Source organism: Neopelma chrysocephalum, unplaced genomic scaffold, assembly GCF_003984885.1.
Source record: "Neopelma chrysocephalum unplaced genomic scaffold, ASM398488v2 Primary Assembly neopelma1_25, whole genome shotgun sequence".
Classification (NCBI taxonomy): Eukaryota; Metazoa; Chordata; class Aves; order Passeriformes; family Pipridae; genus Neopelma; species Neopelma chrysocephalum.
In genome coordinates, this window is record NW_020897694.1 from 17,066,743 (window position 1) to 17,084,374 (window position 17,632).

The 17,632-nt window shown below is 36.0% G+C and overlaps 1 protein-coding gene across 3 annotated transcripts in view; it reads right to left on the bottom strand.

Annotated features, from left to right (window-relative positions):
- Positions 1-17,632, bottom strand: part of RBM26 (RNA binding motif protein 26) — a 55,489-nt gene that overhangs the window by 3,069 nt on the left and 34,788 nt on the right. For all 3 annotated transcript variants that reach the window (XM_027674610.1, XM_027674611.1, XM_027674609.1), the window contains 6 exons: positions 17,544-17,618; positions 16,721-16,891; positions 10,078-10,182; positions 7,318-7,527; positions 4,922-5,008; positions 1,678-1,791 (listed from right to left, as the gene is read on the bottom strand). In XM_027674610.1, the coding sequence (XP_027530411.1) occupies positions 1,678-1,791; positions 4,922-5,008; positions 7,318-7,527; positions 10,078-10,182; positions 16,721-16,891; positions 17,544-17,618 (762 nt within the window). The remainder of the gene's footprint in view (positions 1-1,677; positions 1,792-4,921; positions 5,009-7,317; positions 7,528-10,077; positions 10,183-16,720; positions 16,892-17,543; positions 17,619-17,632) is intronic.

The window sequence follows — 17,632 nt, forward strand, 5'->3', positions numbered from 1 at the left end:
GAAAAAACAACCTATAATAAAGTTAAACATTCCAATAATTAAATTATTTATTTAAAAACAAGTTACTTCCCCTTTTTACTTAAATTTTGAAAACCTGGAAAGTTTTAGATGAGTCCATCAATTTATGAACTGCAGAAAACAGTCCTATGCAGTCTTTTCCCTGAGTTTTCTTTCCATACCTGATGACTCCTGTTAAGGAGAAGAACCATCACCTAAAATAGATATATCCCACTAGCACAAGCACTTCTCAGCTGACAAGTTGTCATCACACATCTAGGTCTGAGTTTGTAAAGCTGTTCTTTCTCTTTGCCAGGGCATGTCACTTTTACTATCTTCTTTCCCTTTTTCCCCCACTATCTATACCCCACAGGTTCCCTCCTACACTCAAGTGTCTCGGGAAGGGGAAGGCAGTTAGAAGGCAAATCTCTCTGTAGTTCACCTACCAACAAATATGTACTTTCCTTCCTCTACTCTGCTGAAGTTTTTGCATATCCCTGAATGCCCTTCCTTCATCACCCAAATCTCAATGAAGTGGTTACTCAATGAGATCTCTCAATAACGCGAACTCCTTGTAGCAACAGGCACTGTTGTTGATGTTCCCAGGTAATACATCCCTGAAGGAGATGTGACAAAATATCTAAGATGCTCTGAAAATTCCGTAATGTAGTCTCTTATTCACTCACAGCTCATGACTACCTAACAATGCTTGAGGTTTGTGCACACAATGCCTAATATAAATACACAGAGGTGGAGGTAGACGACGCTGTCTTTGACTGGCACGCTAAAAACAAATTAGCATTTTTGGAGACAGGAAGCAAACAGACAAGCTGGTGTCTTCAGGAAAAAAAACGGAAAGTGAACACTACCAACTGTAAAAGAACTAATCAGATTTATATCAAAACAAACTTGTGAAGCTGCTTGTATGGCTGATGTGCCAAAATACCACAGGAAAAAAGATACATACAAATACTATCATTGAGTAAGTCAAGGTGCACTTCTACTTCAGCCATTCAATGGCAATTATGTGTGTACACTTAATTTACAGTAAATAAATTAGGAAAAAGACTGCTTGACTTCATCCCCAAGTGGCATTTATTTTTCTAAATTCACAAATATTGGTATTTTGAATGTAATGAGTTAGACTGCATCATGGTTTGTTGCCCCACTACTTCTACATTAACCAATTAAGTTATTTGGACATGACTTTAGTATCTTTCATGCACAATGATGAAGACTAACACTCAGTAGAGGTACTTCAGATGTCTGAATGAAGTCAGTAAATGGTCTGAATTACTCCTTCACCTGTATTCTCCAAGCAATATCTCTACAAAGGAAAAAAAGAGTCTGAAATTTCATCCTCTAAGAAATTAGTGCCAAATGTAAATGGCACAAACTCATGTTTTGGACAAAATCCTCAATCTCTCTCATGAAAGTTAAAACCCACCACTTCCATTTTCTAGATATATCCTCTAGAGTTTTTTGTTGTGTAAGAAATGAAACGTTTCTCCAAGGAAAAGTAAAGTATCTAGACTTTCAAAATCTAAACCCCCAAAATACACTTTCTGATATCAAAATATGAGTTAGATTAAAAAAATAGGAGCATGAATCAACTTTTTTTGAAAAAGCTATTTTACCTTAAAGAGGAAAAAATGAAAATTAAAGAAAAAGCAAGCTTACTTCTTCTTCATCGGGTTCAGCTTCTTCTGTTTCAACAGCTGACATACTAGCAACAGGCTTGTTCCATGCCAACTTTAGCTCTTGTCCTTTAAAACGAGATCCATGAATTGCAGCCTAAAACACGTTTAAACATCTTAGTTATACGTGATTTTACAAAAGAAGTCCAAGCTGTAATATATTCAACACTGAATTACTGTTAATAGGTTAAACAAAACAACTTCATTCACTGCACATGGAATTCATATATCCTTTGAAGAAAATGATTAAAATATATTCAGAAGAAAATAAGCTTGGAAAACCATCAATCATTTGGTGATGTGGGCAACATACTGAACTAACACCTTGTTTTTTAATATTATCTTGATGGGTTCTTCACCTTTCAAAGACAGACACAAAACTGTTAATGTATAACTTAGTGGAAGAAGTAAGACATCCCACAAATGACTCAATATATTTTAAAAAACCCAACAACCAAACAATTAAAAAAAAGCCCCTTTGTGATTACAATTTAATCTACTGGAAAACGTTCCACTTCCTGTAAAGCCGTTGTAATTGAAATATAAAAATTTTTAACTTATGGGATATTCATGCCCTTCTAAGTACCAGCTGCATTAAGTGGCTGCTTTGGAAATAGTATGTTCAAATTAAAGTAACATGAATGAGCATAAATCAGTGTTAGCAACATTCCGAAATAACCGTCATGGTCACAAAAGATTTATAGTACAATCTGAAAGCACAGCATAATGTGAAATGTAGAAACAATTACATGTTCAATGACATCTGAACATGAATTGTGTGATATTAAAGTCCCCAGGTATAAATTTTAAATCTGTACATATAAATTTATGATAAATTTAAAAGATTCTATGCTTATTAAAATGCAGCTCAGGAGCTTTTTGTTCATGGTCTCATCACAATGTCACACAACTAGAATTTGTAAAAGTACTTATATGTGACATTTAGGTCCAGAAACAACTTGTAATCTTTGGAAGAAATTACTACTACATAAAAATGCAACATTTTACAACAGGGAATCTTCCTCTTCCTTCCAGGCTACAACATATATGAACATAAAGCCTAGGCCTATTTTAATTTAAGAAGGTAAAATACTAGCTGCATTTACCTCACAACTGGCCTCAACAGAGGTTTTTAATGATTACCTTCTGTAACTTCTTCAGTTGCCAGCCTTAAATTCTGCTTTAGCCATAAACACAGAAATTTCAGTGGAAATATATTTAATATATAGAAATATCTTAAGGAAAATACATTATTTTACTAGATTTGATTGAACCCAGTTTTCATAACACTTTCACTTAAAAATGAAGGTGCAATATCCCCACTTTCAGAAGGGCATTCTGAACTTCACCTTTAACACAGCTTGAAAACTCCACCTATTCTATTTGCGAGTGATTGAGGAAAATTATACTGCTTTTTAAACGCACTGAAATGCATCACAAAAAAAAGAGAGAGAAGTACATAACGTTGTCTTCAACCTTTCCACCAAACATACGTCCCTTCTCCCCCTGCCCACATCTGTTTTTATTCTGCGTTACCTTCCTTTTCAGGTGATTCTTGTCTGTACACTTCTGTGTTTGATTCCAAAATACTACCATTCTCTGCTTTTTACATGTAGAAATTTAGGTAAGGCAGAGAAGACGTTCCCTGCCAATTTTTAGGCAAATCATGTTCTAAACATGTTCTGATGTATTTTGCTGATAAATATCTTCAGCAAGATACTGACAAGATCCTTGTAGTGAATCATACTCCATCTAGAAGAAGTAAAGCCTTTATTTGGATAGTCCATAAAACAGATTACTGCTCTAGGTAACCTATTTTTCTTTTCAGGGAAGCAGACGTTCTCTCAATACCTAGGAGTATTTCTTGTAAACTACAATGTCAAAGAATATGAAGTTGCAAAATGAAGTATCCCATGCCAGAAAGCACCAAAACTGAAAACCCAACCTTACTTCAGTTCACTTGTGAATATATTAATTACAACTGCTTTTATCTGCAAACAGGTATTTCTCATTCTCCACAAAACTATGGTTCACTGTTGAACTGTGTTCCTTCAACACAGCTGTACAATGCTGTTTTTCCCCACAAGTCAGTATACATGACCTACCATTAATTACTCTTCCTTTTTTACAGAATAATTACAATCTTCATACAGTTACTGCTCATCAATGCTATACCTAAGAGTTTCACAAACAAAACTGTATGTTTCTGTAAAACATCTTCAGTACATGGATCAAACTATTTCTTAAAATATGTAATCATAAATTATATTCTAAGTGTTCAAAACTATTGTCCCCATTGCCTTAATCTGCATTGTAAATACCAGTATTTCTTCAATCAGGTCACTGGTGACTCAAGATGAGAAAGAGAATAGTCTGGCCAGGTATGAAAATCATGTTCAGGTAAACTGCACAAGATAAACTTTGTGCAAAATATAAAACGAAATCTTACCATACAACCATACCATAAATATGAATTCATTCTTTCTGGAGTCCCTGTTATTTTCAGGATACTCCCTCCCAACAGTGATGCAAGCATTTTAAAGGAAACAAAATAATTTGCAGAATAACTATGTTCATTATTTTGTGCAGATTCACATAATGCCTACGCTACGGATCGGTTAAGGCAGGAGTGCCGCTGAGCTAAATGTATAAAGTCCTAATGATCCACATGTAAGGATGCTGAATTACAACGTAAGTCAACTCTGGATTTTAGTGTCTAAAAGTTACTTCCATAATTCTGTGCTTCTGCAATTTCATAAATTTCTAAAAAAAAGCGGGGGGAAAAAAAGAAAACAAAAAGAAAATCCCATGAGATCAAATATCATTTACACTACCACAGGTTTTCAGGCAAAGGTAGATCCAATCAAAGACAAACAAAATACACAGGCTCACTCTGCCACTGACATTTCAGGAAGACTGTGAGGGTAGCAAGTCTTCAGGTAAAAAACCATCGCAATTAAATGAAGATGAACCAAGACATCAAACTACTGATTCCCGAGTGTTTCCCTTAATTTCTCTCTTACATCCTCCACTCGCTATAAACATCTTCATTTCCTAAATATTTCAGTAATATGCTGTTCTGACAATTTTGTTTTATTTAGAATTCAACTTTTGTGTCAATAGTTTTAAAATAACTAGCAGTATTATATTTAATCAAATATAGAAGTGTAACATAACCAGAAAGTACTTGAATGTTGCAGAATATTTTTAAGAAAGTCTATACTCACAGCTTCGGCTTCTGCTCTTGTTTTGAAAGTAATCACCGCATGGAGAGAAGAGTCATCTATCTGGCAATCTTCAATTTCACCATATTGCTTTTGATAAATAATAAAAAAAAGTTTAGTAAAATAGTTCTCCACCTCTAAAAATGCAGTCCTAAATCAAATGCCTTCAAAAAACCACAGAAAATTAGAATAGTGTATTCACAGTCTAAATGCTAGAGTACTTGTCGTAGCCAAGAATACTCTTCCTTGTACTTGCATTTCTAAAACACCAAAGTGCTCTTGTCTCTGGATTTCCTAATTCCTACAGGTATGAAGTAAAATTATGACAGAAAGAGGTTGCTCTGCTTCAATATTTCTCTTTTTACTAGAAAGAAGGAATCTTGAGATTATTCCATTAGCCTATTGCAAAAGTCTTCCACCAAAAGCTTTGTTAGTGGCAGGGACTGTAGAAAATGTTTCAAAACTTAACTGTACTTCGGCATCTTAGTATTCCCATCTATTCCAGTAATGGCTGCTATGGTATCACTGTGAGCTGCAAAGCCCAACAAACACGTCTGTGCAAGTGGACTGCACTGCTGATGTGCACAGTTACGGTATTGTATCACAGAAACAGAAAAAAAGCTCAGAATATTTCCATGGAATTTGCAGCAAGTTTAAAACTTGAAGCAAACCCACAACCTGCAAAATTAAGTAATTCATTTTTTTTTCTCAGTGTTATCCTACTAACATGGTGAATGGAATGGTATTGTTGATGTTACTAAGTTCCTTTATGTTTTTGCTTTGACTGTAAGTTTTCTATTTTCTGCAAAAAAAACCAATGTATAGGAAAACATGAAGTTTGCAGTAAGAAAAGTACATAATGAAATGAAAAATATGAAAGGTGACCAGCAATATTTCATTTAGCAATATTCGCAAGACAGACTACATCACAATGCTGTATATTACAAATAATTTTTTTTTCTTACACGCATCATCAAAACTGGACTCAGAAACCTCCAGGTAGAATGCATCATTTCATTTTAAAGTTACATGTTCTTAGTTTTACAAAAAAAATTTGTTAAGTCATGGTCAAATGTTCAATCTCTCATACATCTCTATAGAAAGTACTTTTATTCCCCTTAATTACACACACATATATATATAGAGAGAGATACGTATAAATGTTTGGTCTGTTATTTATCTCCATAGGAAGTAATTTTGTTCTTACAGGTATGACGGTTCCTTTTTTGTTCCCTTATAGAGGAACAATGCAGTGTACTTAAGGGGAACAAAATATATATATATACACCTTTATGTATGTGTGCACACATATAGTTTCTGGAAACAAGACACCTTAAAAACCCCAGTATAACAGTGGAAGGGTTTTTTGATTGTAATTTTTGTTGCTGTTGTTTTTGTTGTTTTATTTTGAATTTTTTATTTATTTTAAAAAGCAGAGACAGACCCTTATTGGTTCTTGTTCTTTTGAAAAGCTGCTTGCATGACTGTCAGACAGGAAATATTACGTACACTGACTGGAGAAGAATTTACTGAGCTTACTGTCTCCTTGACTTCTCCCTTCAGAGAGGACCACTACAATTAAATGTTGGGGAAAAAAATCCCAAACAAACAAGGGGGAAGGGGGCACAGTCAATTCACACGATTTATGCCACTAGATATTCTTAGCATTCATTCCACGAAATAAACAAATTTGCTTTTATCATACTCTTTATTTAATGGAGGAAAAGGGTTTTTATAAATTTATGTTCATTTTTCACTTGATTATATTTTCAAAGAAAAATGGGCTAAAAATGATGTATGTCAAGTTATCATTTCTTAGACTGAAACCAGAAAAAAAAGTAGAAAAAGTTCTGACTTAAGTTTAAATACATCAACAGACAGAAATGTCTGGATGCCTTTCCAAGATCTGCATACACTTGCACAATTTTCATCTTGATTCTTAAATTCAGAAAGTCAGGCAAAAGCACTGAAAATGTTTAATGAAAATTTTTATTAAGTACTTGTCAAGATAATTCAACAAGGATAAACACACTTCAGGTACTGAAAATTTGGCACTGACAGTCTGCATTCTCACCATCCCTTCAGTTATTTTATTTCAGTAACTAAAAATTTGTAAAAAATTTACATATATCCTGAAAAAATAAATATTATGAGCCATTTTCATTTCCTTTTAAGAAAAAAAAATCCAGAAGCCCTGTAAATGCTATGAGATTACACTTATAACTAGTCAAATCAATCATGTAATTTTCCTGTTACACCTTTTTCTGATGCATCCTCTGCGTATCATGTTAAAGATTCATTCCTAAATAATATTTCCAGATGAACTGAATCAAGAGGAAACAAGCCATTCAGTAGAAAAATGTCATCCAAAGAACAAAAAAGGTGAAACTGCAACATACCGCAAAATGAGGAAGAAGATCTTCTCTATCACTTTCTGTAAAGGCAGAGATTTCTAATGCCCTAGGTCGATGATCCACAACTGCATGCACAGGAACTCCTCTGCCTCTACCCCGGCCTCGTATTCCTCTACCTCTGCTACGTGATGCGCCCCGACCTCTTGCATGAACCCCTCTACCACGAACTGAAGAAAGAATCCCTCGTTTGGCAGCCTAAGATGTTTATACATAACATATTGATAAATTAAAATTCATAATCTACATATTTATATAAAATTAGCAAACACATATTCTGATTCTTCCTAAAAACACATCCCCAAAACAGCTCCAGAAAGAGCAGCTTGCAGGTCTTAAAATGACAAAAGATGAACATTTTAATACCATTCAAAAGCTAATACTGTTAATTATTAATAGACAAAAAATAGGATGGAAATAGGAAAAAAGAACCAGGTATTAAACACAGATATCAACAGAGCCCTTATCTGTGAGCATTAACTTCTCAAAAAAAGGAACTGCAGAACAACTGAAATTTCATTAGCAAAATTTCTTGATACGGTGTCTGTCTACTTGATTTGCCTCTCTACTTTTGCTTCTTTGTCTCTGAAAGTTCAGGTAAGACTTTTATTCTGACCAGAATTGATGCAGCATAAGAGCTTTTGGCCACAGAACTGCAAGGTGTGAAACAAAGGTTTTTAACGGGCACCACCAAGAACAAAATATTCACTAACACTTGGCTCTACGTACTCAATAATTTCCATTCCCACAATACCTGTGTATCCCTTCTAAAGAACTGGCATGCACTCTCCAAGAACAGTCAAAAGGCTAATAACAGTGACTGACAAGTCATTTAAAAAATAATCTGCAAAAGTTACTTTAAGTTTCAAAAGAGTCCTTACAGGTATTTAATTTCCATGTTTTTAACTAGAAAAAACCAACTTTTTAAACTCAAGTAAATCTGCCATAAGAATCAAAAGTTAAATGAAATCACCATAACTATGTTTACAACTCAAGCAGTGACGGTACTACTTTAATGCATGCCAGTGATAGCACCCATGAGGAGATCAATCTGTTACAGCTTTATTAATGAAATTATTCAAATAATTTTACAATAGTATCTAGTTCACTTTTTATTTTTTATAAAGAGAATCCTGAGGGGTTTGGGGTTTTTAGTTTTGTTCTTTGGCAGGTTTTTTTTAAACACTTTAAAATATTTAAATTAATAATTCAATTAATAACTCAACAAACGAGCTGTAACCTATCTGGGTTTTCTTACAGTAAAATCAGGGTTACCTGGAATGGAACAGCAGGTTATAAGTCAAAGAAGAAACATGTGAAATATTGTGGGAATCAGAATCACAAACACAATGTGTGAATATTAGAATTTTTTTTTAAGAATTTGTAAGAATACTGAAGAATCAAACAAATGTCAATGGGAAAAAAACCCACCCTTTTGTACATTGTACAAGGGATACATTTCATGCTGTTCCTTGAAACATATCAACGTGCATCACGCTGTTCCTTGAAACATATCAATGTGTGTCACTAATAACCCTGTTTTTCTCCATCTACTTTGCTTGGTATTTGCTAAAGGCTTCAGAAAATTCATTTTACTAGCAAATATTACTTTCCTGAAAGAGCTACCCTTTTTTGCCCTCAACTCAAAATATAAACAGACTTAATGAGAGATGGAGTAGGATTAGCGCACTCAACTGTGGTGTAACTTTATCTTGAACAAGCACCTGCTTTCTGCTGCTATTTTACAAGTCATTCAATTCACATATTTTCTGGAATGTACAATTTATGAATAAGCTTTCAGTCCATATGAGTATGAAATATTACTCACCATCAGAATAGATACTGTTAACATAAGCTTTTGTGTCATCTCTATTCAATTGGCTTGGTTTATTAACAAAACTATGTTCACAACTACCAAAGCTGTATAACAACTTCGTTTTGAAGCAAGATTTTAATGCAACTTCACTGCACGTATGTGCACTGTATTCATATGTAGTTATACATAAGACATGACCAAACTTCATTAAGACAAGAGGGATTTAAGCGACACAGCAGCCTGCTTAACAGTAAAAAGGGATAAGATTATCATACAATTTAAGACAGTGCAATATAACACAGAATAGCACCCACGGCATCCATCATTTCTCAAAATTAGACACAGATATGAAGAATCTTGCACAGCCATCTCAATTTTTTTTTTTAAAGCAAGAAAAAGTGTATTTCTATACATTGAATACTCCTTGAAACATTGTATTTGCTTTTGTTAAGCCCTTCTTGAAACCAATGCCACAACAATACTACTTTCGGCACCTTCGGTTTTCCGATTAATCTCATTAGGAGGATGCTCACAACTCATTAAGAGGATGCTAACACTTAAGAACAAAAGATCAGGCACTGTTTTTTAACTCTTCTGTATTAAACACAAAATGACCTACAGGAAACAATTAAAAAACACTGCATGCTCTCAAGGAAGTATTATTACCACAAATCTGTAAAACACCACGTCATCTAAATAGTTATAGAATTTAAATAGATTAGCAATCAAAATTAAAGACAATACTATTTCTGGATGCCACTGAAGTAGAGAAACTGGTTTTTCTTAAATATTATTGCTAAATGTCTCCATCTACATGCAACTTAACACTGCACTCTAGGGAAAAAAGTTTATGATACAATACACAGGCTAATAAACATATGGGAAAATATTTGATTAGAAGTTAATTGCTAAAAAAGAAGAGGCAAACATACTTCCAGCTGTAGTTCTGTATATTTTCGTCTTAATTCAGTAACTTCCTCCCCAGCTTGCATCTTCTTGTATAAATCCAGTTCAGTATCTAGTAATTCTTTCTGCATCTAAGAAACCATTATGGTAAATTATTAGTTCCACAGTTCACATTCGCTACTGAGGAAATAATTTTTCAATAAAAAGCTCTAACTTGGCCGGTACGCTGGGTTTCCACCTTCGAAAAGAAACCAAGCACAAGCTTAGGAGCCTTCGTGGCAAGATAAAACTTCCACGTGCAATAGCATACTCTGAGCTTTGTGATATCAAACCTTTTAGACTACCATGCCAAGCCAAAGCCAACAGATTTTTTTCGAAAGTGAAGATACAATAAGTAGAAAATGCAAGATATTATATGGTAATGATGATGAGATAAAAGGAATTCTACAAAAAAAAGAAAGGCAGTACAAGTATGAATGAATACAAAATCTATAATCAGTACTGAGAAAATGTATCTAAATTTATTGCAATTCCATAATGCAAAAGCACAAATGGTAGTTCTGTTCAGACCACAGTAATAAAAACGCAGTAAGTAATAAGACATCTGCTAACAAAAAAAAAATGGTCTCTGATGCAGTTGCCTTCCAGAATCTTAAAAAAATTATTAGAAAGTTCATAAAATATATATGAAACTGAAAGGTGTCTCTGAACCCCAATTTAGACATGTTCTTTGCAACCACTGAGGTGCAGGGAAAGACTTGAGGCAACCACGAAAATTTTATTAGAAGTTCTGTTCCAAACTGAAACTTTTCTCTTTTCTTTTTTTTTTTTAACCCAAACATTCCAGTGACATCACAAATAAAGGATAAAATTATAGATGACTGTGAAACAGTTTACATTTACACCCATTGTTTCAAAAACACAGCACGTAATATATTCAAAGGCTGGATGTCAAGAGATGAAGGTTTTGCAGCTGTGACAGCTGGAAACCAAGTATCACCACTGATAAATAAGGGTGGTTTTGTTTCTTTGTTTTTTCCTGGAAGCTTTAAAAGAAAAAAAGCTGGATTATTCAACTGGCAACTTCAACCTCAAGCCCATTCAGCCCCATTTTCTGATTATCTACAGCAACCACAGAAAAAATCTTTTATCTCCTGTATAATAGTTTTCCAAGTTTTCAAAATTGGTACCAGTGCTTCTCTCAAATCCCACTGTGTTGCAATACATCAATGACATGGGAAAACAAGCACTTCTGAAGTTTAATAATGACCAGCAGTTAGCACTCACAGAGCAGTCAGAGACACTGGTGTAATAAAGACTTTTGAGGTTTATTTTTAGTGCTCTTAATGAAGACTTCTTTTATAGAGCTGTGCCAGCTCTATAAACACTAAGAAAATGAAAGAGAACCTAGAGCAAGGTCTTTTTGAAAACTGTCGAAGTTGTAAACTTTAACTGAAGGCTCTGTAAAATCTTCACTTTCACAAAGTTAGATGGGACTCATTGTTTTCTCTCTTTAAAATGTTAACAAAACAATGCTCACAGTTAATGCACAATATCCCTAAAAGGAAAGGTGTCAATAAAATCAACTTTTTCTACAATTTGGATACTTTGTCTACTATGAAGTGAGTTTGCTTAAAATGTTTCTTAATTTTCCATATTACAAAGAAAATAGACAAGCAGCTCAAAAACTTCATTAAAACTGCAATTCACAATTAGCATATTGCCTCACTTTTGCTTAGTAGGAACAAGAATCATGTAAGGAAGTGGTGGACCAGGTTACAAGCAAAGGGTGATATGGGGAGAAGAGATCACCAGATCAACAAAACTGGGCTGAAGGGGGACCACCTCAAACATACACATACCAATCCATATAAATGAGGGAGGGCCTACAGAACAGTATCACAGGGGGAAGATCTCCTTTCTTTTCTGGAAAATCAGTGCCTCTCTGAAGAGCTTAGACATTAATACACAAAATACGTGAAACAATGAGAAGGTACAAAGAGAAGGTCTGTGTGCAGTTACAGGACTACTATCTCCTTGGGACTACTGAAACATCGTAGAAAAGCTGACACAACTGGAGTGGTACAGTGGACAGATAGAGTCTCTTAAGAAGGATGAGCCAGGATGTCAAGGAGCAGGAGTTGCCCTTTATTAGAGAGTGCAGTATGAGTGCACAGAGCTCTGCATGGGGACAGACAACGAGCCAGCTGGAAGTTTATGAGTCAGGATTAAGATGGCAGACCAACATGGGTGATGCTGCAGTGGGTGTGTACTACACGCTGTCTAATCAGGTAAAAGATGTAGATGAGGCCTTCTTCAGACAACTGGAAGAGGCCTCCTGTTTGAATACTCTGGGTCTGGGTATCTGCTGGAAAGGCAGGATGATTTTCAAGAATTACGTCCTTCAAGTTCCAGACCATGTAGGAAATAAAGGCAGCAAGATGCCTGCCTGGATGAACAGGGAGATCCTAGCAAAACTTAAATCCAAAAACAAGCTTCCAACAAGAGCTGGAAGCAGGGAGAGCACAAAGGGAACACAGAGAAATTGTCTGCGCATGCAGGCATTGGTTTGGAAAGCCAAAGCCCACCTAGAGCTGTTTCTCACCCCCCTTGCCACATTCAAGGAGGGTTTCAGTACATCTCTCAGCAGCAAGATGAACACTGTGCTGTGAAAAATGTGGTCTGAGTGCTGAATGTTTAAGAGCACCTGGCAACAAAGGACACTAGAACCGAGGAGGTACGCGATACCTCCTACTCCTCAGTCTTTACTGGAACGATTTGATTCATCAATCCCATATCCTGAGACTGGAAAAGCCTGGCGCAAGATTCATAGAATTATCAAGGTTAGAAAAGACCTTTAAGATCATCAAGTCCAACTGTCAACCCAGCACTACCTCTGTAACCCCTAAACCACCAAACCACGTTACCCAGTGCCAGATCCAGACAACACTTAAACACTTCCAGGGATGGTGACTCCACCACCTCCCTGGGCAACCTATTTCAAATGCTTGACCACCCTAACAGTAAAAAATTTTTTTCTAATATCTAATCCGAATCTCCCTTGTCTCAGCTTAAGGCCACTTTCTCTTGTCCTCTCATTGCAGGAATGGTAGAAGAGACTGGCCCCCACCTCACCACGGCCTCCTTTCAGGTAGTCATAGGAGAGCAATGAGGTCCCTCCTGAGTCTCCTCTTCTCAAAAATAAACAAAACTAGCTCCCTCAGCCATTCCTCATAAGACATGTTTTCTAGACCTTTCATGAGCCTTGCTGCCCCTTGCTGGACATGCTCCAGTATCTCCATGTCCTCTTTAAAGTGAGGGGCCCAGAACTGGACACAGCACTTGAGGTGTGTCCTAACCAGTGCCAAGTACAGGGGGATGATCACCGCCCTAGTCCTGCTCGCCACACTATTCTTGATAAAAGCCACAATGCCATTGGCCTTCTTGGCCACCTGGGCACACTGCTGACTCATGTTCAGCTGACAGTTGACCAGCATCCCCAAGTCCTTCTCCATTGTTCAGCGTTCCAGCCACTCTGCCCCCAGCCTGTAGTGCTGTACGGGGTTGTTGTGGCCAAAGTGTAGGATCTGTCAAGGTCAAGTCAAGAAGACTTGCTGAAAGAAAACCAAGTTAGGAAACAAACTGTACATAAACAAAAACCTGGGACCCAGTGGGATGCAAATATTAAGTACTGAGGGAGCTTGGTGACAACCCTGCAAAGCCAGTCTCAGCTATCTCTGACAAGTGATGACATTTGTGGGATGTTCCTGGGTACTGAGAAAAAGTAGATATCATTTGGATCTTCAAGAAAGGCAAGAAGATCTGGGGAACTACATGCTTGCCAACCTCACCACAATACCTGGGAGGATGAGGGAGCAAATAATCCTGGAAGCAAATAATCCAAGCATATTAAGAACAAGAAGGTGACTGGGGAAAGGGAAGGAGAAATCATACTTGACCTTAACAACCATCTACACTGAGATGACTGGCTTGGTGGACAAAGAGCAGAGAGTAGTCCAAGTTGTTATCCTGACTTCAGTAAAGATTCAGTTGAGTTTCAAAACAGCATCCTCACAGCCAAAAGGATGAGGTGCTGACTAGACAGGTAAACAGTGAGATGAACTGAAAACCGGCTAAACTGCTGGCTTCCAGCTGAAGACCAGTTACTAGTGGTGTACCCCAACATTAACATCTTCATTAGTTACCTGGATGGTAAGACAGAGTGTGCTCTCAGCAAGTTTGTGGAAAATACAAAATTTGGATAAGTGGCTGGTATATCAGCTGGTTGTGTTTCCATTCAGAAAGATCTTGACCTGATGGAGAAATGGGGCAGGGGGAACCTCTTGCACTTCAACACAGAGAAATGTCAAGTCCTCCACCTGCTGAGGAATAACCCCAGCTACCAGTACAGATTGGGGGCTGCCCAGATCAAGAGAATCTGAGGGGTCCTGGTAGCAGAAAAGAAGTTGAATGTGAGCCAGCAATGCGTCCATGTGGCAAAGAAGGCTGACAGCTTTCTGGGCTGCATTAGGAAGAGCACCACCAGCAAGTTAAGGGAGGTGATCCTTCTCCTCTACTTTGCAGTGGTGAGGCCACATACGGAGTGTGATGCCCAGCTCCAGGCTCCTGAGCATGAAAGAGATATACTGGAGAGAGCGCAGAGAAAGCCCACAAAGATGATTAAGGGATTTGAGCATCCGCTGTATGAGCTAACAGAGGCTAACAGAGCTGCAATTGTTTAACTTCAGGAAGAGAAAGTGGTGGGAGGGGGGAATCTTACCCATGTATATAAATACTTAGTATGGATGACCAAAGACACCATCCAGACTCTTCATAGTGACACCCGGTGATGGAATAAAGCAACCCCCAGAGATCCCTTTCAATCACAACCATTTTGAACAATTTTGTGTTACCAAACTATTTTCTTGTACATTTCAGCTACTGGACCACTCTCAGCGTAAAATGATTGTGATGGGTTAAAATGTTGCATTGAAGTAAAGAATTTACCAAGTTTTCATGATGCAACTTGCTTCTTCATTTCTATGGGCCTGGATTAATTTCCTTGCATGTAACAAAATCCACAAACAACTGTTATTCTTGGATCAGAACTGACACAAACTGATTTTTCCTGTTTAAATGTATGAAGCACTGTTCACCACCAGCAGAAGAATATTTGTCAAAAACATGACACTTTTAACAATCAAATGTAGCTTTAAAAATATTGCCAATTTCTAGGACTTTTGTAGTTCAAATTCATTCTACAGACAGGTAACATCCTTCAGGCCTCCTAGAAATATTTTCTCACCTGACAATGCCCACACTCTCAGAGACATAAAAAAGTTCTCTCATCTCCAAAAAATTGGATAGTTTAATCTCATTATGGTAGTGCCTGAATTCTGGGATTATTACCTTCAGTTCCCTCTCTAAAACACAGCAGAATATTCCACTGCAGCTGAAGTTGTTTTAAGAGGCATAAACTGATTTCCAAAAACCACAATCTATGCCCATTTTAAGACAAATATATGCTACTTCAACTTTTTCCTGACAAATGATATAAGAAGGTACAGTGATCATGTACATGTAATTTCAGTATTTCTTGTTGGTATTTCTTTACAAAACTGTACATCATTGTAATTGATACTACAGTTACTTTTAATGCCTATATTTCTACATAAAATAAAGTAGTAGAAATGCTGTTTCAAAGTAAAAATAATAACTCATTTAAACTATGTCTGGGCATTAACATTACACCAGTTTTGTAAAACAGTATCCCAAACATTCCAAAAGAAGACTAAGCATTCTAAACATTTAAAAACTGAATGAAAAGAGCTAGAAAAGACTTTTTTTCTTCATGGGAAAATACACTGTACAAAAATTTGTTATTTTATTAGTATGCACTTCTTCACTTGATAAAGCTTGTAATATATTTAAAAGAACACTTCCTTAAAATGTTATTTCTCCAAGACTTGCTTAATTATTAACCAGTTGTGATTTGTTTAGGAACAAATACTTCTACAAAAAGCAAAATACTGCATTTTATAAAGGTAATATAATTGCATCTTTAAGGAGTTGGGAAACTGGTTACAAGTCATATACCAACAAGAATGAAAACAGAGGAAAAACTCTTTTCACGTGTAAAAACCAAATATGGGCAGCTCTATCAAAGGGAAACTGAGCAGTATAATCCTCCTTCTAAAAAGGTTAATATATAGACAAATTTCAGTGACATAAGAAGTCCCAGAAAATGATATATCAGTCCAGTACACTTGTGTATTAAACCTGAGGAGAAGATATTTGTGTGGCCTAACTATAATCCTTTTACAATAGAAATACTATTTTCATAATTTCTATTCAAAATTTAAGAAAACAATTGACCATATACAAAGAATAAGGCAAAAGAAAAATATCAAAAGACTTTTGATTTGTTTTTTTGATTTTCCAGATGATGCAGTATCTGTGTAACAAAAGATAAATCTTTCAGACAACAGCCTGGTTTTAAAATTAACTATGTTCCTTTAAACAGAAGGCAAAACCAATCTCACTTCAAAGAGGACTTGAAAATTAAACTGGTAATGGTTCTAAATACTGCTGATGTGACTGCATATTTCTGTTCTGCTGACACAAACAAGTCAACTCATCTTATTAAAAGTTGAGTAGGAACTTGAGTACCTGAGTCTTAGTTTTCATGCTTTTTAAAGGAGTCCCTCCTCCTGGCGATACACCTTTTAATTCATCCTTTAACTTGGTAATGCTATTAGTCAAAATTTCCAGTGTTTTCATGATTTCTGCTTTGTCTTCTGATTTCATGGCTTTATTCTTCTCCAGCTTTGAAATCAGCATCTGTCCAATTTAAAAAAAATATCTTTTTACTTAGCAACTACTATTACAGATCTGTTTTCCAGCACTCATTAAAACTAATAGGAAAACTGAATATTGCATTTCTTTTGCTGCGACCTACAAACTCAACATATAGGGTTTTTAGTAGCTTGCATTAAATTAAAATCTTTGTCTGAATCTCTTATTTGTTTCCTAATGAACATCTCATATTTCCATTTCAATGAGACACATTTGCCCAACATACTTGAATTATTTCAAAATTTTTATTCAACTTAACTGACATTTTGGCCTTTTTGCTCTTCCTAAGCCTAAGTGCAGTCATACATACTTTTCTACATCACCCTCTCCTGCTCTTGTCAAACAGAACTGAGGTTTTCCCTTCTCCCAACAAACATATGCACGTTGCACCCAAATTAGGCAATTTCAACTAAAATTGCACCTAAATTGCATAAGCTCGTAGGGTTTTTCTAAAGTGAACTAACAAGACAAGTTAGATTAAAACTCTAAACTTAAAATAATGTGATAATGCCATTCTAAGAGAATGCTTATTTTATAGGCCTTTTTTTTAGTTTGTGTTTACAAAATCTGAAATATTTTGAAGTGAACTGACATTATACAAACGAATTTCTGACTGTCTTTAATGTTAATGCTTTACCTTCTGTGTTTCAATGTGCTTCTCTAAGATTTCTTGCTTCTTTTTTCTCATCTCTTGTTGAAGTCGTAATGCCTCCTAGAAGCATAAAA